Source organism: Oncorhynchus kisutch, linkage group LG14 (genome assembly GCF_002021735.2).
Source record: "Oncorhynchus kisutch isolate 150728-3 linkage group LG14, Okis_V2, whole genome shotgun sequence".
Lineage (NCBI taxonomy): Eukaryota > Metazoa > Chordata > Actinopteri > Salmoniformes > Salmonidae > Oncorhynchus > Oncorhynchus kisutch.
In genome coordinates, this window is record NC_034187.2 from 20,752,559 (window position 1) to 20,779,014 (window position 26,456).

At 49.8% G+C, this 26,456-nt stretch overlaps 1 protein-coding gene across 1 annotated transcript in view; it reads left to right on the forward strand.

Moving 5' to 3' along the window:
* Positions 1 to 26,456, forward strand: part of LOC109903216 (sodium/potassium/calcium exchanger 4) — a 75,317-nt gene that overhangs the window by 35,806 nt on the left and 13,055 nt on the right. Inside the window, exons 3-6 of the mRNA XM_020499859.2 lie at positions 22,409 to 22,485; positions 23,016 to 23,090; positions 23,595 to 23,679; positions 23,924 to 24,027. Coding sequence (XP_020355448.1) covers positions 22,409 to 22,485; positions 23,016 to 23,090; positions 23,595 to 23,679; positions 23,924 to 24,027 — 341 coding nt within the window. The remainder of the gene's footprint in view (positions 1 to 22,408; positions 22,486 to 23,015; positions 23,091 to 23,594; positions 23,680 to 23,923; positions 24,028 to 26,456) is intronic.

The window sequence follows — 26,456 nt, forward strand, 5'->3', positions numbered from 1 at the left end:
AGATCTAGAGGCAGGACTGAGACTCACCCACACAGATCTAGAGGCAGGACTGAGACTCATCCACATAGCTCTAGAGGCAGGACTGAGACTCACCCACATAGATCTAGAGGCAGGACTGAGACTCACCCACACAGATCTAGAGACAGGACTGAGACTAACCCACACAGATCTAGAGGCAGGACTGAGACTCATCCACACAATCTAGAGGCAGGACGGAGACTTACCCACACAGAACTAGAGGCAGGAATGAGACTCACCCACACAGATCTAGAGGCAGGACTGAGACTCACCCATACAGATCTAGAGGCAGGACTGAGATTCACCCACACAGATCTAGAGGCATGACTGAGACTCGCCCACACAGCTCTAGAGGCAAGACAAAGACTCACCCACACAGATCTAGAGGAAGGACTGAGAATCACACACATAGATCGAGAGGCAGGACTGAGACTCAACCACACAGATCTAGAGTCAAGACTGAGACTCACTCACCCAAATCTAGAGGCAGGACTGAGACTCATCCATACAGATCTAGAGGCAGGTCGGAGACTTACCCACACAGAACTAGAGGCAGGAATGAGACTCACCCATACAGATCTAGAGGCAGGACTGAGACTCACCCACACAGATCTAGAGGCAGGACTGAGACTCACCCACACAGCTCTAGAGGCATGACTGAGACTCACCCACACAGATCTAGAGGGAGGACTGAGACTCACCCACACAGATCTAGAGGCAGGACTGAGACTCACCCATACAGATCTAGAGGCAGGACTGAGATTCTCCCACACAGATCTAGAGGCATGACTGAGACTCGCCCACACAGCTCTAGAGGCAAGACAAAGACTCACCCACACAGATCTAGAGGAAGGACTGAGAATCACACACATAGATCGAGAGGCAGGACTGAGACTCAACCACACAGATCTAGAGTCAAGACTGAGTCTCACCCACACATATCTAGAGGCAGGACTGAGGATCACCCACACAGATATAGAAGGCAGGACTGTGACTCACCCACACAGATCTAGAGGCAAGACTGAGACTCATCCATACAGATCTAGAGGCAGGACTGAGACTTACCCACACAGAACTAGAGACAGGAATGAGACTCACCCACACATATCTAGAGGCAGGACTGAGACTCACCCACACAGATATAGAAGGCAGGACTGTGACTCACCCACACAGATCTAGAGGCAAGACTCAGACTCACTCACCCAAATCTAGAGGCAGGACTGAGACTCATCCATACAGATCTAGAGGCAGGACGGAGACTTACCCACACAGAACTAGAGGCAGGAATGAGACTCACCCATACAGATCTAGAGGCAGGACTGAGACTCACCCACACAGCTCTAGAGGCATGACTGAGACTCACCCACACAGATCTAGAGGGAGGACTGAGACTCACCCACACAGATCTAGAGGCAGGACTGAGACTCACCCATACAGATCTAGAGGCAGGACTGAGATTCTCCCACACAGATCTAGAGGCATGACTGAGACTCGCCCACACAGCTCTAGAGGCAAGACAAAGACTCACCCACACAGATCTAGAGGAAGGACTGAGAATCACACACATAGATCGAGAGGCAGGACTGAGACTCAACCACACAGATCTAGAGTCAAGACTGAGTCTCACCCACACATATCTAGAGGCAGGACTGAGGATCACCCACACAGATATAGAAGGCAGGACTGTGACTCACCCACACAGATCTAGAGGCAAGACTGAGACTCATCCACATAGATCTAGAGGCAGGACTGAGACTCACCCACACAGATCTAGAGGCAGGACTGAGTCTAACCCAGACAGATCTAGAGGCAGGACTGAGACTCATCCACACAATCTAGAGGCAGGACTGAGACTCACCCACACAGAACTAGAGGCAGGACTGAGACTCACCCATACAGATCTAGAGACAGGAATGAGACTCACCCACACAGTTCTAGAGGCAGGACTGAGACTCACCCACACAGATCTACAGGCAGGACTGAGACTCATCCACATAGCTCTAGAGGCAGGACTGAGACTCACCCACATAGCTCTAGAGGCAGGACTGAGACTCACCCACATAGATCTAGAGGCAGGACTGAGACTCACCCACACAGATCTAGAGGCAGGACTGAGTCTAACCCAGACAGATCTAGAGGCAGGACTGAGACTCACCCACACAGATATAGAAGGCAGGACTGTGACTCACCCACACAGATCTAGAGGCAAGACTGAGACTCACTCACCCAAATCTAGAGGCAGGACTGAGACTCATCCATACAGATCTAGAGGCAGGACGGAGACTTACCCACACAGAACTAGAGGCAGGAATGAGACTCACCCATACAGATCTAGAGGCAGGACTGAGACTCACCCACACAGATCTAGAGGCAGGACTGAGACTCACCCACACAGCTCTAGAGGCATGACTGAGACTCACCCACACAGATCTAGAGGGAGGACTGAGACTCACCCACACAGATCTAGAGGCAGGACTGAGACTCACCCATACAGATCTAGAGGCAGGACTGAGATTCTCCCACACAGATCTAGAGGCATGACTGAGACTCGCCCACACAGCTCTAGAGGCAAGACAAAGACTCACCCACACAGATCTAGAGGAAGGACTGAGAATCACACACATAGATCGAGAGGCAGGACTGAGACTCAACCACACAGATCTAGAGTCAAGACTGAGTCTCACCCACACATATCTAGAGGCAGGACTGAGGATCACCCACACAGATCTAGAGGCAAGACTGAGACTCACTCACCCAAATCTAGAGGCAGGACTGAGACTCTTCCATACAGATCTAGAGGCAGGACTGAGACTTACCCACACAGAACTAGAGACAGGAATGAGACTCACCCACACATATCTAGAGGCAGGACTGAGACTCACCCACACAGATATAGAAGGCAGGACTGTGACTCACCCACACAGATCTAGAGGCAGGACTGAGACTTACACACACAGAACTAGAGACAGGAATGAGACTCACCCACACAGATCTAGAGGCAGGACTGAGACTCACCCACACAGATCTAGAGGCAGGACTGAGACTCATCCACATAGCTCTAGAGGCAGGACTGAGACTCACCCACATAGATCTAGAGGCAGGACTGAGACTCACCCACACAGATCTAGAGACAGGACTGAGACTAACCCACACAGATCTAGAGGCAGGACTGAGACTCATCCACACAATCTAGAGGCAGGACGGAGACTTACCCACACAGAACTAGAGGCAGGAATGAGACTCACCCACACAGATCTAGAGGCAGGACTGAGACTCACCCATACAGATCTAGAGGCAGGACTGAGATTCACCCACACAGATCTAGAGGCATGACTGAGACTCGCCCACACAGCTCTAGAGGCAAGACAAAGACTCACCCACACAGATCTAGAGGAAGGACTGAGAATCACACACATAGATCGAGAGGCAGGACTGAGACTCAACCACACAGATCTAGAGTCAAGACTGAGACTCACTCACCCAAATCTAGAGGCAGGACTGAGACTCATCCATACAGATCTAGAGGCAGGTCGGAGACTTACCCACACAGAACTAGAGGCAGGAATGAGACTCACCCATACAGATCTAGAGGCAGGACTGAGACTCACCCACACAGATCTAGAGGCAGGACTGAGACTCACCCACACAGCTCTAGAGGCATGACTGAGACTCACCCACACAGATCTAGAGGGAGGACTGAGACTCACCCACACAGATCTAGAGGCAGGACTGAGACTCACCCATACAGATCTAGAGGCAGGACTGAGATTCTCCCACACAGATCTAGAGGCATGACTGAGACTCGCCCACACAGCTCTAGAGGCAAGACAAAGACTCACCCACACAGATCTAGAGGAAGGACTGAGAATCACACACATAGATCGAGAGGCAGGACTGAGACTCAACCACACAGATCTAGAGTCAAGACTGAGTCTCACCCACACATATCTAGAGGCAGGACTGAGGATCACCCACACAGATATAGAAGGCAGGACTGTGACTCACCCACACAGATCTAGAGGCAAGACTGAGACTCATCCATACAGATCTAGAGGCAGGACTGAGACTTACCCACACAGAACTAGAGACAGGAATGAGACTCACCCACACATATCTAGAGGCAGGACTGAGACTCACCCACACAGATATAGAAGGCAGGACTGTGACTCACCCACACAGATCTAGAGGCAAGACTCAGACTCACTCACCCAAATCTAGAGGCAGGACTGAGACTCATCCATACAGATCTAGAGGCAGGACGGAGACTTACCCACACAGAACTAGAGGCAGGAATGAGACTCACCCATACAGATCTAGAGGCAGGACTGAGACTCACCCACACAGATCTAGAGGCAGGACTGAGACTCACCCACACAGCTCTAGAGGCATGACTGAGACTCACCCACACAGATCTAGAGGGAGGACTGAGACTCACCCACACAGATCTAGAGGCAGGACTGAGACTCACCCATACAGATCTAGAGGCAGGACTGAGATTCTCCCACACAGATCTAGAGGCATGACTGAGACTCGCCCACACAGCTCTAGAGGCAAGACAAAGACTCACCCACACAGATCTAGAGGAAGGACTGAGAATCACACACATAGATCGAGAGGCAGGACTGAGACTCAACCACACAGATCTAGAGTCAAGACTGAGTCTCACCCACACATATCTAGAGGCAGGACTGAGGATCACCCACACAGATATAGAAGGCAGGACTGTGACTCACCCACACAGATCTAGAGGCAAGACTGAGACTCATCCACATAGATCTAGAGGCAGGACTGAGACTCACCCACACAGATCTAGAGGCAGGACTGAGTCTAACCCAGACAGATCTAGAGGCAGGACTGAGACTCATCCACACAATCTAGAGGCAGGACTGAGACTCACCCACACAGAACTAGAGGCAGGACTGAGACTCACCCATACAGATCTAGAGACAGGAATGAGACTCACCCACACAGTTCTAGAGGCAGGACTGAGACTCACCCACACAGATCTACAGGCAGGACTGAGACTCATCCACATAGCTCTAGAGGCAGGACTGAGACTCACCCACATAGCTCTAGAGGCAGGACTGAGACTCACCCACATAGATCTAGAGGCAGGACTGAGACTCACCCACACAGATCTAGAGGCAGGACTGAGTCTACCCAGACAGATCTAGAGGCAGGACCTAGACTCATCCACACAGCTCTAGAGTCAAGACTGAGTCTCACCCACACATATCTAGAGGCAGGACTGAGGATCACCCACACAGATATAGAAGGCAGGACTGAGACTCACCCACACAGATCTAGAGTCAGGACTGAGTCTCACCCACACAGATATAGAAGGCAGGACTGTGACTCATCCACACAGATCTAGAGGCAAGACTCAGACTCACTCACCCAAATCTAGAGGCAGGACTGAGACTCATCCATACAGATCTAGAGGCAGGACTGAGACTTACCCACACAGAACTAGAGACAGGAATGAGACTCACCCACACAGATCTAGAGGCAGGACTGAGACTCACCCACACAGATCTAGAGGCAGGACTGAGACTCATCCACATAGCTCTAGAGGCAGGACTGAGACTCACCCACATAGATCTAGAGGCAGGACTGAGACTCACCCACACAGATCTAGAGACAGGACTGAGACTAACCCACACAGATCTAGAGGCAGGACTGAGTCTCACCCACACAGATCTAGAGGCAGGACTGAGACTCATCCACACAATCTAGAGGCAGGACTGAGACTCACCCACACAGATCTAGAGGCAGGACTGAGTCTCACCCACACATACCTAGAGGCAGGACTGAGACTCACCCACACAGATATAGAAGGCAGGACTGTGACTCACCCACACAGATCTAGAGGCAAGACTGAGACTCACTCACCCAAATCTAGAGGCAGGATTGAGACTCTTCCATACAGATCTAGAGGCAGGACTGAGACTTACCCACACAGAACTAGAGACAGGAATGAGACTCACCCACACATATCTAGAGGCAGGACTGAGACTCACCCACACAGATATAGAAGGCAGGACTGTGACTCACCCACACAGATCTAGAGGCAAGACTCAGACTCACTCACCCAAATCTAGAGGCAGGACTGAGACTCATCCATACAGATCTAGAGGCAGGACTGAGACTCATCCACATAGCTCTAGAGGCAGGACTGAGACTCACCCACATAGATCTAGAGGAAGGACTGAGACTCACCCACACAGATCTAGAGACAGGACTGAGACTAACCCACACAGATCTAGAGGCAGGACTGAGACTCACCCACACAGATCTAGAGGGAGGACTGAGACTCACCCACACAGATCTAGAGGCAGGACTGAGATTCACCCACACAGATCTAGAGGCATGACTGAGACTCGCCCACACAGCTCTAGAGGCAGGACAAAGACTCACCCACACAGATCTAGAGTCAAGACTGAGTCTCACCCACACATATCTAGAGGCAGGACTGAGGATCACCCACACAGATATAGAATGCAGGATTGTGACTCACCCACACAGATCTAGAGGCAAGACTGAGACTCATCCATACAGATCTAGAGGCAGGACTGAGACTTACCCACATAGAACTAGAGACAGGAATGAGACTCACCCACGCAGTTCTAGAGGCAGGACTGAGACTCACCCAAACAGATCTAGAGGCAGGACTGAGACTCATCCACACAATCTAGAGGCAGGACTGAGACTCACCCACACAGATCTAGAGGCAGGACTGAGACTCACCCACACAGATCTAGAGGGAGGACTGAGACTCACCCACACAGATCTAGAGGCAGGACTGAGAGTCACCCATACAGATCTAGAGGCAGGACTGAGACTCACCCACATAGCTCTAGGGCAGGACTGAGACTCACCCACATATATCTAGAGGCAGGACTGAGACTCACCCACACAGATCTAGAGGCAGGACTGAGTCTAACCCAGACAGATCTACAGGCAGGACTGAGACTCATCCACATAGCTCTAGAGGCAGGACTGAGACTCACCCACATAGCTCTAGAGGCAGGACTGAGACTCACCCACATAGATCTAGAGGCAGGACTGAGACTCACCCACACAGATCTAGAGGCAGGACTGAGTCTAACCCAGACAGATCTAGAGGCAGGACTGAGACTCATCCACACAGCTCTAGAGTCAAGACTGAGTCTCACCCACACATATCTAGAGGCAGGACTGAGGATCACCCACACAGATATAGAAGGCAGGACTGAGACTCACCCACACAGATCTAGAGTCAGGACTGAGTCTCACCCACACAGATATAGAAGGCAGGACTGTGACTCATCCACACAGATCTAGAGGCAAGACTCAGACTCACTCACCCAAATCTAGAGGCAGGACTGAGACTCATCCATACAGATCTAGAGGCAGGACTGAGACTTACCCACACAGAACTAGAGACAGGAATGAGACTCACCCACACAGATCTAGAGGCAGGACTGAGACTCACCCACACAGATCTAGAGGCAGGACTGAGACTCATCCACATAGCTCTAGAGGCAGGACTGAGACTCACCCACATAGATCTAGAGGCAGGACTGAGACTCACCCACACAGATCTAGAGACAGGACTGAGACTAACCCACACAGATCTAGAGGCAGGACTGAGTCTCACCCACACAGATCTAGAGGCAGGACTGAGACTCATCCACACAATCTAGAGGCAGGACTGAGACTCACCCACACAGATCTAGAGGCAGGACTGAGTCTCACCCACACACATCTAGAGGCAGGACTGAGACTCACCCACACAGATATAGAAGGCAGGACTGTGACTCACCCACACAGATCTAGAGGCAAGACTGAGACTCACTCACCCAAATCTAGAGGCAGGATTGAGACTCTTCCATACAGATCTAGAGGCAGGACTGAGACTTACCCACACAGATCTAGAGGCAAGACTGAGACTCACTCACCCAAATCTAGAGGCAGGATTGAGACTCTTCCATACAGATCTAGAGGCAGGACTGAGACTTACCCACACAGATCTAGAGGCAAGACTCAGACTCACTCACCCAAATCTAGAGGCAGGACTGAGACTCATCCATACAGATCTAGAGGCAGGACTGAGACTTACCCACACAGAACTAGAGACAGGAATGAGACTCACCCACACAGATCTAGAGGCAGGACTGAGACTCACCCACACAGATCTAGAGGCAGGACTGAGACTCATCCACATAGCTCTAGAGGCAGGACTGAGACTCACCCACATAGATCTAGAGGCAGGACTGAGACTCACCCACACAGATCTAGAGACAGGACTGAGACTAACCCACACAGATCTAGAGGCAGGACTGAGTCTCACCCACACAGATCTAGAGGCAGGACTGAGACTCATCCACACAATCTAGAGGCAGGACTGAGACTCACCCACACAGATCTAGAGGCAGGACTGAGTCTCACCCACACATACCTAGAGGCAGGACTGAGACTCACCCACACAGATATAGAAGGCAGGACTGTGACTCACCCACACAGATCTAGAGGCAAGACTGAGACTCACTCACCCAAATCTAGAGGCAGGATTGAGACTCTTCCATACAGATCTAGAGGCAGGACTGAGACTTACCCACACAGAACTAGAGACAGGAATGAGACTCACCCACACATATCTAGAGGCAGGACTGAGACTCACCCACACAGATATAGAAGGCAGGACTGTGACTCACCCACACAGATCTAGAGGCAAGACTCAGACTCACTCACCCAAATCTAGAGGCAGGACTGAGACTCATCCATACAGATCTAGAGGCAGGACTGAGACTCATCCACATAGCTCTAGAGGCAGGACTGAGACTCACCCACATAGATCTAGAGGAAGGACTGAGACTCACCCACACAGATCTAGAGACAGGACTGAGACTAACCCACACAGATCTAGAGGCAGGACTGAGACTCACCCACACAGATCTAGAGGGAGGACTGAGACTCACCCACACAGATCTAGAGGCAGGACTGAGATTCACCCACACAGATCTAGAGGCATGACTGAGACTCGCCCACACAGCTCTAGAGGCAGGACAAAGACTCACCCACACAGATCTAGAGTCAAGACTGAGTCTCACCCACACATATCTAGAGGCAGGACTGAGGATCACCCACACAGATATAGAATGCAGGATTGTGACTCACCCACACAGATCTAGAGGCAAGACTGAGACTCATCCATACAGATCTAGAGGCAGGACTGAGACTTACCCACATAGAACTAGAGACAGGAATGAGACTCACCCACGCAGTTCTAGAGGCAGGACTGAGACTCACCCAAACAGATCTAGAGGCAGGACTGAGACTCATCCACACAATCTAGAGGCAGGACTGAGACTCACCCACACAGATCTAGAGGCAGGACTGAGACTCACCCACACAGATCTAGAGGGAGGACTGAGACTCACCCACACAGATCTAGAGGCAGGACTGAGAGTCACCCATACAGATCTAGAGGCAGGACTGAGACTCACCCACACAGATCTAGAGGGAGGACTGAGACTCACCCACATATATCTAGAGGCAGGACTGAGACTCACCCACACAGATCTAGAGGCAGGACTGAGTCTAACCCAGACAGATCTACAGGCAGGACTGAGACTCATCCACATAGCTCTAGAGGCAGGACTGAGACTCACCCACATAGCTCTAGAGGCAGGACTGAGACTCACCCACATAGATCTAGAGGCAGGACTGAGACTCACCCACACAGATCTAGAGGCAGGACTGAGTCTAACCCAGACAGATCTAGAGGCAGGACTGAGACTCATCCACACAGCTCTAGAGTCAAGACTGAGTCTCACCCACACATATCTAGAGGCAGGACTGAGGATCACCCACACAGATATAGAAGGCAGGACTGAGACTCACCCACACAGATCTAGAGTCAGGACTGAGTCTCACCCACACAGATATAGAAGGCAGGACTGTGACTCATCCACACAGATCTAGAGGCAAGACTCAGACTCACTCACCCAAATCTAGAGGCAGGACTGAGACTCATCCATACAGATCTAGAGGCAGGACTGAGACTTACCCACACAGAACTAGAGACAGGAATGAGACTCACCCACACAGATCTAGAGGCAGGACTGAGACTCACCCACACAGATCTAGAGGCAGGACTGAGACTCATCCACATAGCTCTAGAGGCAGGACTGAGACTCACCCACATAGATCTAGAGGCAGGACTGAGACTCACCCACACAGATCTAGAGACAGGACTGAGACTAACCCACACAGATCTAGAGGCAGGACTGAGTCTCACCCACACAGATCTAGAGGCAGGACTGAGACTCATCCACACAATCTAGAGGCAGGACTGAGACTCACCCACACAGATCTAGAGGCAGGACTGAGTCTCACCCACACACATCTAGAGGCAGGACTGAGACTCACCCACACAGATATAGAAGGCAGGACTGTGACTCACCCACACAGATCTAGAGGCAAGACTGAGACTCACTCACCCAAATCTAGAGGCAGGATTGAGACTCTTCCATACAGATCTAGAGGCAGGACTGAGACTTACCCACACAGATCTAGAGGCAAGACTCAGACTCACTCACCCAAATCTAGAGGCAGGACTGAGACTCATCCATACAGATCTAGAGGCAGGACTGAGACTCATCCACATAGCTCTAGAGGCAGGACTGAGACTCACCCACATAGATCTAGAGGAAGGACTGAGACTCACCCACACAGATCTAGAGACAGGACTGAGACTAACCCACACAGATCTAGAGGCAGGACTGACACTCACCCACACAGATCTAGAGGGAGGACTGAGACTCACCCACACAGATCTAGAGGCAGGACTGAGATTCAACCACACGGATCTAGAGGCATGACTGAGACTCGCCCACACAGCTCTAGAGGCAGGACAAAGACTCACCCACACAGATCTAGAGTCAAGACTGAGTCTCACCCACACATATCTAGAGGCAGGACTGAGGATCACCCACACAGATATAGAATGCAGGATTGTGACTCACCCACACAGATCTAGAGGCAAGACTGAGACTCATCCATACAGATCTAGAGGCAGGACTGAGACTTACCCACATAGAACTAGAGACAGGAATGAGACTCACCCACGCAGTTCTAGAGGCAGGACTGAGACTCACCCAAACAGATCTAGAGGCAGGACTGAGACTCATCCACACAATCTAGAGGCAGGACTGAGACTCACCCACACAGATCTAGAGGCAGGACTGAGACTCACCCACACAGATCTAGAGGGAGGACTGAGACTCACCCACACAGATCTAGAGGCAGGACTGAGACTCACCCATACAGATCTAGAGGCAGGACTGAGACTCACCCACATAGCTCTAGGGCAGGACTGAGACTCACCCACATATATCTAGAGGCAGGACTGAGACTCACCCACACAGATCTAGAGGCAGGACTGAGTCTAACCCAGACAGATCTAGAGGCAGGACTGAGACTCATCCACACAATCTAGAGGCAGGACTGAGACTCACCCACACAGAACTAGAGGCAGGACTGAGACTCACCCACATAGATCTAGAGGCATGACTGAGACTCGCCCACACAGCTCTAGAGGCAGTACTGAGACTCACCCACACAGATCTAGAGGAAGGACTGAGAATCACACACATAGATCGAGAGGCAGGACTGAGACTCAACCACACAGATCTAGAGTCAAGACTGAGTCTCACCCACACAGATCTAGAGGCAGGACTGAGTCTCATCCACACAATCTAGAGGCAGGACTGAGACTCACCCACACAGATCTAGAGGCAGGACTGAGTCTCACCCACACATATCTAGAGGCAGGACTGAGACTCACCCACACAGATATAGAAGGCAGGACTGTGACTCACCCACACAGATCTAGAGGCAAGACTGAGACTCACTCACCCAAATCTAGAGGCAGGATTGAGACTCTTCCATACAGATCTAGAGGCAGGACTGAGACTTACCCACACAGAACTAGAGACAGGAATGTGACTCACCCACACAGATCTAGAGGCAAGACTCAGACTCACTCACCCAAATCTAGAGGCAGGACTGAGACTCATCCATACAGATCTAGAGGCAGGACTGAGACTTACCCACACAGAACTAGAGACAGGAATGAGACTCACCCACACAGATCTAGAGGCAGGACTGAGACTCACCCACACAGATCTAGAGGCAGGACTGAGACTCATCCACATAGCTCTAGAGGCAGGACTGAGACTCACCCACATAGATCTAGAGGCAGGACTGAGACTCACCCACACAGATCTAGAGACAGGACTGAGACTAACCCACACAGATCTAGAGGCAGGACTGAGACTCATCCACACAATCTAGAGGCAGGACAGAGACTTACCCACACAGAACTAGAGGCAGGAATGAGACTCACCCATACAGATCTAGAGGCAGGACTGAGACTCACCCACACAGATCTAGAGGCAGGACTGAGACTCACCCACACAGAACTAGAGGCAGGAATGAGACTCACCCATACAGATCTAGAGGCAGGACTGAGACTCACCCACACAGATCTAGAGGCAGGACTGAGACTTACCCACATAGATCTAGAGACAGGAATGAGACTCACCCACGCAGTTCTAGAGGCAGGACTGAGACTCACCCACACAGATCTACAGGCAGGACTGAGACTCATCCACACAATCTAGAGGCAGGACTGAGACTCACCCACACAGATCTAGAGGCAGGACTGAGACTCACCCACACAGATCTAGAGGGAGGACTGAGACTCACCCACACAGATCTAGAGGCAGGACTGAGACTCACCCATACAGATCTAGAGGCAGGACTGAGATTCACCCACACAGATCTAGAGGCATGACTGAGACTCGCCCACACAGCTCTAGAGGCAGGACAAAGACTCACCCACACAGATCTAGAGGAAGGACTGAGAATCACACACATAGATCGAGAGGCAGGACTGAGACTCAACCACACAGACCTAGAGTCAAGACTGAGTCTCACCCACACATATCTAGAGGCAGGACTGAGGATCACCCACACAGATATAGAAGGCAGGATTGTGACTCACCCACACAGATCTAGAGGCAAGACTGAGACTCATCCATACAGATCTAGAGGCAGGACTGAGACTTACCCACATAGAACTAGAGACAGGAATGAGACTCACCCACGCAGTTCTAGAGGCAGGACTGAGACTCACCCACACAGATCTACAGGCAGGACTGAGACTCATCCACATAGCTCTAGAGGCAGGACTGAGACTCACCCACATAGCTCTAGAGGCAGGACTGAGACTCACCCACATAGATCTAGAGGCAGGACTGAGACTCATCCACACAATCTAGAGGCAGGACTGAGACTCACCCACACAGATCTAGAGTCAGGACTGAGTTTCACCCACACATATCTAGAGGCAGGACTGAGACTCACCCACACAGATATAGAAGGCAGGACTGTGACTCACCCACACAGATCTAGAGGCAAGACTGAGACTCACTCACCCAAATCTAGAGGCAGGACTGAGACTCTTCCATACAGATCTAGAGGCAGGACTGAGACTTACCCACACAGAACTAGAGACAGGAATGAGACTCACCCACACAGTTCTAGAGGCAGGACTGAGACTCACCCACACAGATCTACAGGCAGGACTGAGACTTATCCACATAGCTCTAGAGGCAGGACTGAGACTCACCCACATAGCTCTAGAGGCAGGACTGAGACTCACCCACATAAATCTAGAGGCAGGACTGAGACTCACCCACACAGATCTAGAGGCAGGACTGAGTCTAACCCAGACAGATCTAGAGGCAGGACTGAGACTCACCCACACAGATCTAGAGACAGGACTGAGACTAACCCACACAGATCTAGAGGCAGGACTGAGACTCACCCACACAGATCTAGAGGGAGGACTGAGACTCACCCACACAGATCTAGAGGCAGGACTGAGATTCACCCACACAGATCTAGAGGCATGACTGAGACTCGCCCACACAGCTCTAGAGGCAGGACAAAGACTCAACCACACAGATCTAGAGTCAAGACTGAGTCTCACCCACACATATCTAGAGGCAGGACTGAGGATCACCCACACAGATATAGAAGGCAGGATTGTGACTCACCCACACAGATCTAGAGGCAAGACTGAGACTCATCCATACAGATCTAGAGGCAGGACTGAGACTTACCCACATAGAACTAGAGACAGGAATGAGACTCACCCACGCAGTTCTAGAGGCAGGACTGAGACTCACCCAAACAGATCTACAGGCAGGACTGAGACTCATCCACATAGCTCTAGAGGCAGGACTGAGACTCACCCACATAGCTCTAGAGGCAGGACTGAGACTCACCCACATAGATCTAGAGGCAGGACTGAGACTCATCCACACAATCTAGAGGCAGGACTGAGACTCACCCACACAGATCTAGAGGCAGGACTGAGACTCACCCACACAGATCTAGAGGGAGGACTGAGACTCACCCACACAGATCTAGAGGCAGGACTGAGACTCACCCATACAGATCTAGAGGCAGGACTGAGACTCACCCACATAGCTCTAGGGCAGGACTGAGACTCACCCACATATATCTAGAGGCAGGACTGAGACTCACCCACACAGATCTAGAGGCAGGACTGAGTCTAACCCAGACAGATCTAGAGGCAGGACTGAGACTCATCCACACAATCTAGAGGCAGGACTGAGACTCACCCACACAGAACTAGAGGCAGGACTGAGACTCACCCACATAGATCTAGAGGCATGACTGAGACTCGCCCACACAGCTCTAGAGGCAGTACTGAGACTCACCCACACAGATCTAGAGGAAGGACTGAGAATCACACACATAGATCGAGAGGCAGGACTGAGACTCAACCACACAGATCTAGAGTCAAGACTGAGTCTCACCCACACAGATCTAGAGGCAGGACTGAGACTCATCCACACAATCTAGAGGCAGGACTGAGACTCACCCACACAGATCTAGAGGCAGGACTGAGTCTCACCCACACATATCTAGAGGCAGGACTGAGACTCACCCACACAGATATAGAAGGCAGGACTGTGACTCACCCACACAGATCTAGAGGCAAGACTGAGACTCACTCACCCAAATCTAGAGGCAGGATTGAGACTCTTCCATACAGATCTAGATGCAGGACTGAGACTTACCCACACAGAACTAGAGACAGGAATGAGACTCACCCACACATATCTAGAGGCAGGACTGAGACTCACCCACACAGATATAGAAGGCAGGACTGTGACTCACCCACACAGATCTAGAGGCAAGACTCAGACTCACTCACCCAAATCTAGAGGCAGGACTGAGACTCATCCGTACAGATCTAGAGGCAGGACTGAGACTTACCCACACAGAACTAGAGACAGGAATGAGACTCACCCACACAGATCTAGAGGCAGGACTGAGACTCACCCACACAGATCTAGAGGCAAGACTGAGACTCATCCACATAGCTCTAGAGGCAGGACTGAGACTCACCCACATAGATCTAGAGGCAGGACTGAGACTCACCCACACAGAACTAGAGACAGGAATGAGACTCACCCACACATATCTAGAGGCAGGACTGAGACTCACCCACACAGATATAGAAGGCAGGACTGTGACTCACCCACACAGATCTAGAGGCAAGACTCAGACTCACTCACCCAAATCTAGAGGCAGGACTGAGACTCATCCGTACAGATCTAGAGGCAGGACTGAGACTTACCCACACAGAACTAGAGACAGGAATGAGACTCACCCACACAGATCTAGAGGCAGGACTGAGACTCACCCACACAGATCTAGAGGCAAGACTGAGACTCATCCACATAGCTCTAGAGGCAGGACTGAGACTCACCCACATAGATCTAGAGGCAGGACTGAGACTCACCCACACAGATCTAGAGACAGGACTGAGACTCACCCACACAGATCTAGAGGCAGGACTGAGACTCACCCACACAGATCTAGAGGGAGGACTGAGACTCACCCACACAGATCTAGAGGCAGGACTGAGACTCACCCATACAGATCTAGAGGCAGGACTGAGATTCACCCACACAGATCTAGAGGCATGACTGAGACTCGCCCACACAGCTCTAGATGCAGGACAAAGACTCACCCACACAGATCTAGAGGAAGGACTGAGAATCACACACATAGATCGAGAGGCAGGACTGAGACTCAACCACACAGACCTAGAGTCAAGACTGAGTCTCACCCACACATATCTAGAGGCAGGACTGAGGATCACCCACACAGATATAGAAGGCAGGATTGTGACTCACCCACACAGATCTAGAGGCAAGACTGAGACTCATCCATACAGATCTAGAGGCAGGACTGAGACTTACCCACATAGAAATAGAGACAGGAATGAGACTCACCCACGCAATTCTAGAGGCAGGACTGAGACTCACCCACACAGATCTACAGGCAGGACTGAGACTCATCCACATAGCTCTAGAGGCAGGACTGAGACTCACCCACATAGCTCTAGAGGCAGGACTGAGACTCACCCACATAGATCTAGAGGCAGGACTGAGACTCATCCACACAATCTAGAGGCAGGACTGAGACTCACCCACACAGATCTAGAGTCAGGACTGAGTCTCACCCACACATATCTAGAGGCAGGACTGAGACTCACCCACACAGATATAGAAGGCAGGACTGTGACTCACCCACACAGATCTAGAGGCAAGACTGAGACTCACTCACCCAAATCTAGAGGCAGGACTGAGACTCTTCCATACAGATCTAGAGGCAGGACTGAGACTTACCCACACAGAACTAGAGACAGGAATGAGACTCACCCACACAGTTCTAGAGGCAGGACTGAGACTCACCCACACAGATCTACAGGCAGGACTGAGACTTATCCACATAGCTCTAGAGGCAGGACTGAGACTCACCCACATAGCTCTAGAGGCAGGACTGAGACTCACCCACATAAATCTAGAGGCAGGACTGAGACTCACCCACACAGATCTAGAGGCAGGACTGAGTCTAACCCAGACTGATCTAGAGGCAGGACTGAGACTCATCCACACAATCTAGAGGCAGGACTGAGACTCACCCACACAGAACTAGAGGCAGGACTGAGACTCACCCACACAGATATAGAGGCAGGACTGAGACTTATCCACATAACTCTAGAGGCAGGACTGTGACTCACCCACATAGATCGAGAGGCAGGACTGAGGCTAACTCACCCAAATCTAGAGGCAGGACTGAGACTCGCCCATACAGATCTAGAGGCAGGACTGAGACTTACCCACACAGATCTAGAGGCAGGACTGAGACTCATCCACATAACTCTAGAGGCAGGACTGAGACTCGTCCACATAGCTCTCGAGGCAGGACTGAGCATCACCCACACAGATCGAGAGGCAGGACTGAGACTCACCCACACAGATCTAGAGTCAGGACTGAGATTCACCCACACAAATCTAGAGTCACGACTGAGACTCGCCCGTACAAATCTAGAGGCAGAACTGAGACTTACCCACACAGAACGAGAGGCAGGACTGAGATGCACCCACACAGATATAGAAGGCAGGACTGTGACTCAACCACACAGATCTAGAGGCAAGACTAAGACTCACTCACCCAAATCTAGAGGGAGGACTGAGACTCACCCATACAGATCTAGAGGCAAGACTGAGGCTTACCCACACAGAACTAGAGACAGGAATGAGACTCACCCACAGAGATCTAGAGGCAGGACTGAGACTCACCCACACATATCTAGAGGCAGGATTGAGACTCATACACATAGCTCTAGAGGCAGGACTGAGACTCACCCACATAGCTCTAGAGGCAGGACTGAGACTCACCCACACAGATCTAGAGGCAGGACTGAGTCTAACCCACACAGATCTATAGGCAGGACTGGGACTCATCCACACAATCTAGAGGCAGGACTGAGACTCACCCACACAGAACTAGAGGCAGGACTGAGACTCACCCACACAGATATAGAGGCAGGACTGAGATTCACCCACATAGATGTAGAGGCAGGACTGAGTCTCACACACATAGGTCTAGAGGTAGGACTGAGACTCACCCACACAGATCTAGAGGCAAGACTGAGACTCACTCATCCAAATCTAGAGGCAGGACTGAGACTCGCCCATACAGATCTAGAGGCAGGACTGAGACTTACCCACACAGAACTAGAGGCAGGAATGAGACTCACCCACACAGATCTAGAGGCAGGACTGAGACTCACCCACACAGATCTAGAGGCAGGACTGAGACTCATCCACATAGCTCTAGAGGTAGGACTGAGACTCATCCACATAGCTCTAGAGGCAGGACTGAGACTCATCCACATAGCTCTCGAGGCAGGACTGAGACTCACCCACACAGATCTATAGGCAGGACTGAGACTCACCCACACATATCTAGAGGCAGGACTGAGACTCATCCACATAGATCTAGAGGCAGGACTGAGACTCACCCACACAGATCTAGAGGCAGGACTGAGACTCATCCACATAGCGCTCGAGTCAGGACTGAGACTCACCCACACAGAACTAGAGGCAGGACTGAGACTCACCCATACAGTTCGAGAGGCAGGACTGAGACTCACCCACACAGATGTAGAAGGCAGGAATGACTCGCCCACACAGATCTAGAGGCAGGACTAAGACTCCCACACACAAATCTAGAGGCACGACTGAGACTCGCCCATACAGATCTAGAGGCAGGACTGAGACTTACCCACACAGAACTAGAGGCAGGACTGAGACTCGCCCACACAGATCTAGAGGCAGGACTGAGACTCACCCACACAGATCTAGAGACAGGACTGAAACTCATCCACATAGCTCTAGGGGTAGGACTGAGACTCACCTACACAGCTTTAGAGGCAGGACTGAGACTTACCAACACAGATCTTTAGGCAGGACTGAGACTCACCCACACATATCTAGAGGCAGGACTGAGCCTCATCCACTTAGATCTAGAGGCAGGACTGAGACTCACCCACACAGATCTAGAGGCAGGACTGAGACTCATCCACATAGCCCTCGAGTCAGGACTGAGACTCACCCACACAGAACTAGAGGCAGGACTGAGACTCATCCATACAGATCTAGAGGCAGGACTGAGACTTACCCACACAGATCTAGAGGCAGGACTGAGACTCACCCACACAGATCTAGAGGCAGGACTGAGACTCATCCACATAGCTCTAGAGGCAGGACTGAGACTCACCCACACAGATCTAGAGGCAGGACTGAGACTCACCCACACCGATCTAGAGGCATGACTGAGACTTACCTACACAGATCTAGAGGCAGGACTGAGACTCACCCACACAGATCTAGAGGCAGGACTGAGACTCATCTACATAGATCTACAGGCAGGACTGAGACTCACCCACACAGATATAGAGGCAGGACTGAGACTCGTCCACATAGCTCTCGAGGCAGGACTGAGACTCACCCACACAGATCTAGAGGCAAGACTGAGGCTAACTCACCCAAATCTAGAGGCAGGACTGAGACTCGCCCATACAGATCTAGAGGCAGGACTGAAACTTACCCACACAGAACTAGAGGCAGGACTGAGACTCACCCACACAGATCTAGAGGCAGGACTGAGACTCACCCACATAGCTCTAGAGGCCGGACTGAGACTTACCCACACAGATCTAGAGGCAGGACTGAGACTCGTCCACATAGCTCTCGAGGCAGGACTGAGACTCACCCACACAGATCGAGAGGCAGGACTGAGACTCACCCACACAGATCTAGAGTCAGGACTGAGACTCACCCACACAAATCTAGAGTCACGACTGAGACTCGCCCGTACAAATCTAGAGGCAGAACTGAGACTTACCCACACAGATATAGAGGCAGGACTGTGACTCAACCACACATATCTAGAGGCAAGACTGAGACTCGCTCACCCAAATCTAGAGGGAGGACTGAGACTCACCCATACAGATCTAGAGGCAAGACTGAGGCTTACCCACACAGAACTAGAGACAGGAATGAGACTCACCCACAGAGATCTAGAGGCAGGACTGAGACTCACCCACACATATCTAGAGGCAGGACTGAGACTCATCCACATAGCTCTAGAGGCAGGACTGAGACTCACCCACACAGATCTAGAGGCAGGACTGAGTCTAACCCACACAGATCTGTAGGCAGGACTGGGACTCATCCACACAATCTAGAGGCAGGACTGAGACTCACCCACATAGCTCTAGAGGCAGGACTGAGACTCATCCACATAGCTCTCGAGGCAGGACTGAGACTCTCCCACACAGATCTAGAGGCAGGACTGAGACTCACCCACACAAATCGAGAGGCAGGACTGAGACTCACCCACACAGATCTAGAGTCAGGACTGAGACTCACCCACACAAATCTAGAGTCACGACTGAGACTCGCCCGTACAAATCTAGAGGCAGAACTGAGACTTACCCACACAGATATAGAGGCAGGACTGTGACTCAACCACACATATCTAGAGGCAAGACTGAGACTCGCTCACCCAAATCTAGAGGGAGGACTGAGACTCACCCATACAGATCTAGAGGCAAGACTGAGGCTTACCCACACAGAACTAGAGACAGGAATGAGACTCACCCACAGAGATCTAGAGGCAGGACTGAGACTCACCCACACATATCTAGAGGCAGGACTGAGACTCATCCACATAGCTCTAGAGGCAGGACTGAGACTCACCCACACAGATCTAGAGGCAGGACTGAGTCTAACCCACACAGATCTGTAGGCAGGACTGGGACTCATCCACACAATCTAGAGGCAGGACTGAGACTCACCCACATAGCTCTAGAGGCAGGACTGAGACTCATCCACATAGCTCTCGAGGCAGGACTGAGACTCTCCCACACAGATCTAGAGGCAGGACTGAGACTCACCCACACAAATCTAGAGGCACGACTGAGACTCGCCCATACAGATATAGAGGCAGGACTGAGACTTACCCACACAGAACTAGAGGCAGGACTGAGACTCACCCACACAGATCTAGAGGCAGGACTGAGACTCACCCACACAGATCTAGAGACAGGACTGAAACTCATGCACATAGCTCTAGGGGTAGGACTGAGACTCACCTACACAGCTTTAGAGGCAGGACTGAGACTTACCCACACAGATCTACAGGCAGGACTGAGACTCACCCACACATATCTAGAGGCAGGACTGAGACTCATCCACATAGATCTAGAGGCAGGACTGAGACTCACCCACACAGATCTAGAGACAGGACTGAGACTCATCCACATAGCGCTCTAGTCAGGACTGAGACTCACCCACACAGATTGAGAGGCATGACTGAGACTTACCCACACAGAACTAGAGGCAGGACTGAGACTCACCCATACATATCTAGAGGCAGGACTGAGACTTACCCACACAGATCTAGAGGCAGGACTGAGACTCACCCACACAGATCTAGAGGCAGGACTGAGACTCACCCACATCGATCTAGAGGCATGACTGAGCCTCACCCACACAGATCTAGAGGCAGGACTGAGACTCACCCACACAGATCTAGAGGCAGGACTGAGACTCATCCACATAGATCTAGAGGCAGGACTGAGACTCACCCACACAGATATAGAGGCAGGACTGAGACTCACCCACATAGATCTAGAGGCAGGACTGAGACTCGCCCATACAGATCTCGGGGCAGGACTGAGACTTACCCACACAGAACTAGAGACAGGATTAAGACTCACCCACATAGATCTAGAGGCAGGACTGAGACTCACCCATACAGATCCCAGAGGCAGGATGGAATCTCAGACTTTTAGATTTTGTCTGAGACACTTTTTTAAGCAGGTTAAGACTCACCCAAACTCACCTTGACAGATCTAGTTTGGAAGCTCATCAGGCTCTTTGACGCAGGACTTTCAGACTCATCTAGCTCTTTGAGGCAGGACATTCAGACTCATCTAACTCTTTGACGCAGGACTTTCAGACTCATCTAGCTCTTTGAGGCAGGACATTCAGACTCATCTAGCTCTTTGAGGCAGGACATTCAGACTCATCTAGCTCTTTGAGGCAGGACATTCAGACTCATCTAGCTCTTTGAGGCAGGACATTCAGACTCATCTAGCTCTTTGAGGCAGGACATTGAGTGTGATAAAGGCACAGATATCTTTGGATAATTCTATAAAGTGGCAAATACCGGGTACAGAAGTCTTGTAGACAAAATAGCCCTAATTATTATCATTAAAAAATATATTTTTATTTGATTTAACATTTTTCCATTAAGTTGATTTCATTGTTGTTGTTTGTTTTATACCCAAATGATTTATTTGAATTATATAGGTTGTTTTAATATGTGTGATGTTGTCAGACCAACACATGACTTTGGAGATGCTTCTGTTTTCTTTCAGCCATCAATGAGTTCCCTGAGGATATCTTCACCACCTACCAACGCACAAGAGGAGCTGTGCTGCTGCACATATTTGCGGTATGTGCAGCAGGTTTACCATGTGGTTCAGTAAATCAGGCATGTGTTGAGACTGTGTGTGTGTATGTGTGTATGTGCATGCTTGCTTATATGGGGCTGGTGTGTGTGTCCATCCATGCACTAATTAGTGGACTAAAATATTACCCTGCTGTGTCCTGACCACTTCATTCAGGATAAGTTGTGCAGCTCTCTGTCTCTGACAGACAATTTTATGACAATTATAAATATTCTATCAGCCGGGTGTCGTTGTGTATGACCTGGTATCTTCCTGTCATGTGATGTCCTGGGCTGTGCTGTGAACAACACGGGTTGGTTTGGACACAGTGCCCCAGGCAGGGCCTGTCATCGCAACCTTACACAACAAAAGACACATTTATGCAGCCTCAGATGACTCTGCTCTCTCTTTGGCAGGAACAACAACGTTCTACTTTGTGAGGGCAGGATAGAGGATAGCAGGATATGTGGACAGATGTTTCTCTCTCTCTCTTTCTCTCTCTCTTTCTCTCTCTCTCTTTCCCTCTCTCTCTCAGGCCCTGTACATGTTTCTGGCCTTGGCAATCGTCTGCGATGACTACTTTGTGATGTCGTTGGAGAAGATCTGTGAGGTGGGTGAATTGGAGTCCCAATAACAACCTCCTCTAGACCATAAACCTCCTTATATAAATCATTTGAAATTCCTTATATTAAGCAAACTAGACAGCATGATTTCATAGCATTTTTTATTTATTTACGGCTAGCCAGGGGCATGCTCCAACACATACTTTACAAACAAAGCATTTGTGTTTAATGAGTCTGCCAGAGCAGAGGCAATAGGGATGACCAGGGATGTGTGTGAATTGGACCATTTTCCTGTCAAACTGTAACAAGTACTTTTGGGTGTCAGGGAAAATGTATTGAGTAAAAAGTACCTTATTTTCCCAAGGAATGTAGTGAAGTAAAAGTAAAAGTTGGCAAAAATATAAATAATACAGTGAAGCACAGATACCCCAAACAACTACTTAAGTAGTACTTTAAAGTATTGTTACTAAAGTACTTTACACCGCTGATTAATGGTTAATGTATGAGACTTCAGTATGAGACTGTGCTTATTCCCTCTGTGTGTCTGTTAGAAACTGGACCTGAGTGAAGATGTGGCAGGAGCTACGTTCATGGCTGCTGGCAGCTCAGCACCAGAGCTGTTCGCCTCGATTATAGGTGAGACGGGCTGTCTGATACTCTCACACAAACACACTTACACTGTACAATACCATTAGTAGTATATAGACTGTGTGTTCAATTCTCCACATTGAGTAGGTTTCAGATCAATGTTGTCTAATAGATGATCATATTGTGTTGATAGCTGACTCTCTCTTTACCACACTCTCTCTCTCTCTTCCTTTCTCTCTCTCTCTCTTCCTTTCTCTCTCTCTCTTCCTTTCTCTCTCTTTCTCTCCTCAAGGTGTGTTTATCACTCATGGAGATGTGGGTGTTGGAACCATAGTGGGCTCAGCAGTATTCAACATTCTATGCATCATCGGTGTGTGTGGAATCTTCGCTGGGCAGGTGTGTTTGCGTGCGTGCAATCTCCATGTGCCTCAGTCTGTATTAGTGCACACTGCCAGAAGGAGACCATTGTCTTAATCACAAATCACACATACTGCATGCTATAACACATGCTATCTTATGCCCAGTGGCGTAGTGCAGTTTTGCACCGAGCAAGAAGTCTGGGTTATTTCTATTTGTTTCCTGCCCGTGAATTTGATGGCAAATCAGTTATTTCAACATAGCTTGCTAACAATGCTAGTTAGCTAGTGTGTTTGATTTGAAAACACCAACCTGTTCTTTGGTTGTTTCTACATTCTCCTAACCCATGAGGACGACTGCATTGGATGACGAGCTGGCAGTGATGAATTCATTGCTCAGTCTGAGAATTCGACTGAAGTTTTGTGCCGCTGTCATCATTTAGTGAGTGGGAACTTCATCTCGTACAAGACCGAGTCAACGGCTATGGAGAAGTCGCAGTCAGATGGCGGGGAAGGCGAGGTGCCGGTGAGACGCCTTGAATGGCGAGCGAACTGTGCTGCCTACCTACCCCTGAAGGACCTGCTCATCTCCCCCTTGTTGACAAACCCCTCCCTCTGCTTGACTGTCACCTCGTCTGTTGGAGGCTTGAAAATCCCAAAACGTTCAATTAGCTGATAGTTGTCGTAGTCCAGACCTACTCTCTGTTATGTAGCTACATATATATACATATATATTTTATTTTCAAGCACCTTCAGATTTTTGTAATGAAAAGCTCTATATAAGCTGAATAAATAATAATAATAATTAATAGTATTATTATGAGTGTCAAGTGTCAGTAGTGCAGAGGTGAGGACAGAGTCAGGCGCAGGACACAGAACTGAGTAAAATAACATACTTTACTCTGAAAAATAATCAGCCAATAAATCCACGCAGGGATAACATACCCTAACACAAAAGACTAACACAAAACCAGGAACAATCACGCACACAACATAATGAGAAGCGGAGGGTTAAATAGGGAAATAATAATAACGTAATGGGAACCAGGTGTGTACACTCAAGACATAACAAATGGAAACAGAAACGTGGATCGGTGGCAGCTAGAAAGCCGGTGAAGACGACCGCCACCCAAACAAGGAGAGGCACCAACTTGGGCGGAAGTCGTGACAATGAGGCTGAGAGAAAACGTTGCAGTTTTAAAGCACATTTCCTGTAATTCTAAACATCTTTCTTCATGGCTTATGACGTGTTCATATGCTATCTGGGGGGGGCCCGACCTCCGGGGTACCCCAAACCCCAACCCAAATAACACATACACTATTAGATGTGTATATATAAAGTATATACAGTTGTGTACCAGACAGGTGCCCACATTATCCTAGTAAGGGTTTTAACCTAAAACAGTTAAACTGTCATCATGTTTTTAAACTGTGTTTTGTCTGTTAACTGCTACCGAGCAAAAAGCCATTCTGGCCTGGTTGCATTTAAAGTGCTGCCTGCTGCCTGCAGCCTCAAAGACTATCAACTGCTTTTGACCGGATAGAAGCACTGAGGAGTAGACTTTTGTTATTAAAAATGGCTTTGTTTTGTAGCTGCTGAAGGTTTTTAACTCGTGTACATTTTTCTAAAGGAGAACGCTAATGGTATTTGCTTCAATAGTTTGTATTAATTGTTAATTTTAATGGAACTGGTTGGGTTGCCTTAAGCTCTGTGACCCAACATCACCCTTAGTCATCTCACTACTGTATTACTGTAGCTGCGTCGTTCCACCAAATGACTGCCTTTTGCATCCCTTTGATATTTTAAGTAAAAAATGATGCACCAATATTGCACTTTAAAAGCCTGTTATATTCAATGAAGTGCCCTTTAATATAGACCACATGGAGAATTCAATAAATCAGATTTTTTTTTTTATAAAATGAATAGAATTCATTTTGCCTGCACCCGCATGCCCGACTAGCATCACCACCCTGGATGGTTCCGACCTAGAATATGTGGACGTCTATAAGTACCTAGGTGTCTGGCTAGACTGCAAACTCTCCTTCCAGACTCATATCAAACATCTCCAATCTAAAATCAAATCAAGAGTCGGCTTTCTATTCCGCAACAAAGCCTCCTTCACTCAAGCCGCCAAGCTTACCCTAGTAAAACTGACTATCCTACCGATCCTCGACTTCGGCGATGTCATCTACAAAATGGCTTCCAACACTCTACTCAGCAAACTGGATGCAGTCTATCACAGTGCCATCCGTTTTGTCACTAAAGCACCTTATACCACCCACCACTGCGACTTGTATGCTCTAGTCGGCTGGCCCTCGCTACATATTCGTCGCCAGACCCACTGGCTCCAGGTCATCTACAAGTCCATGCTAGGTAAAGCTCCGCCTTATCTCAGCTCACTGGTCACGATGGCAACACCCATCCGTAGCACTCGCTCCAGCAGGTGTATCTCACTGATCATCCCTAAA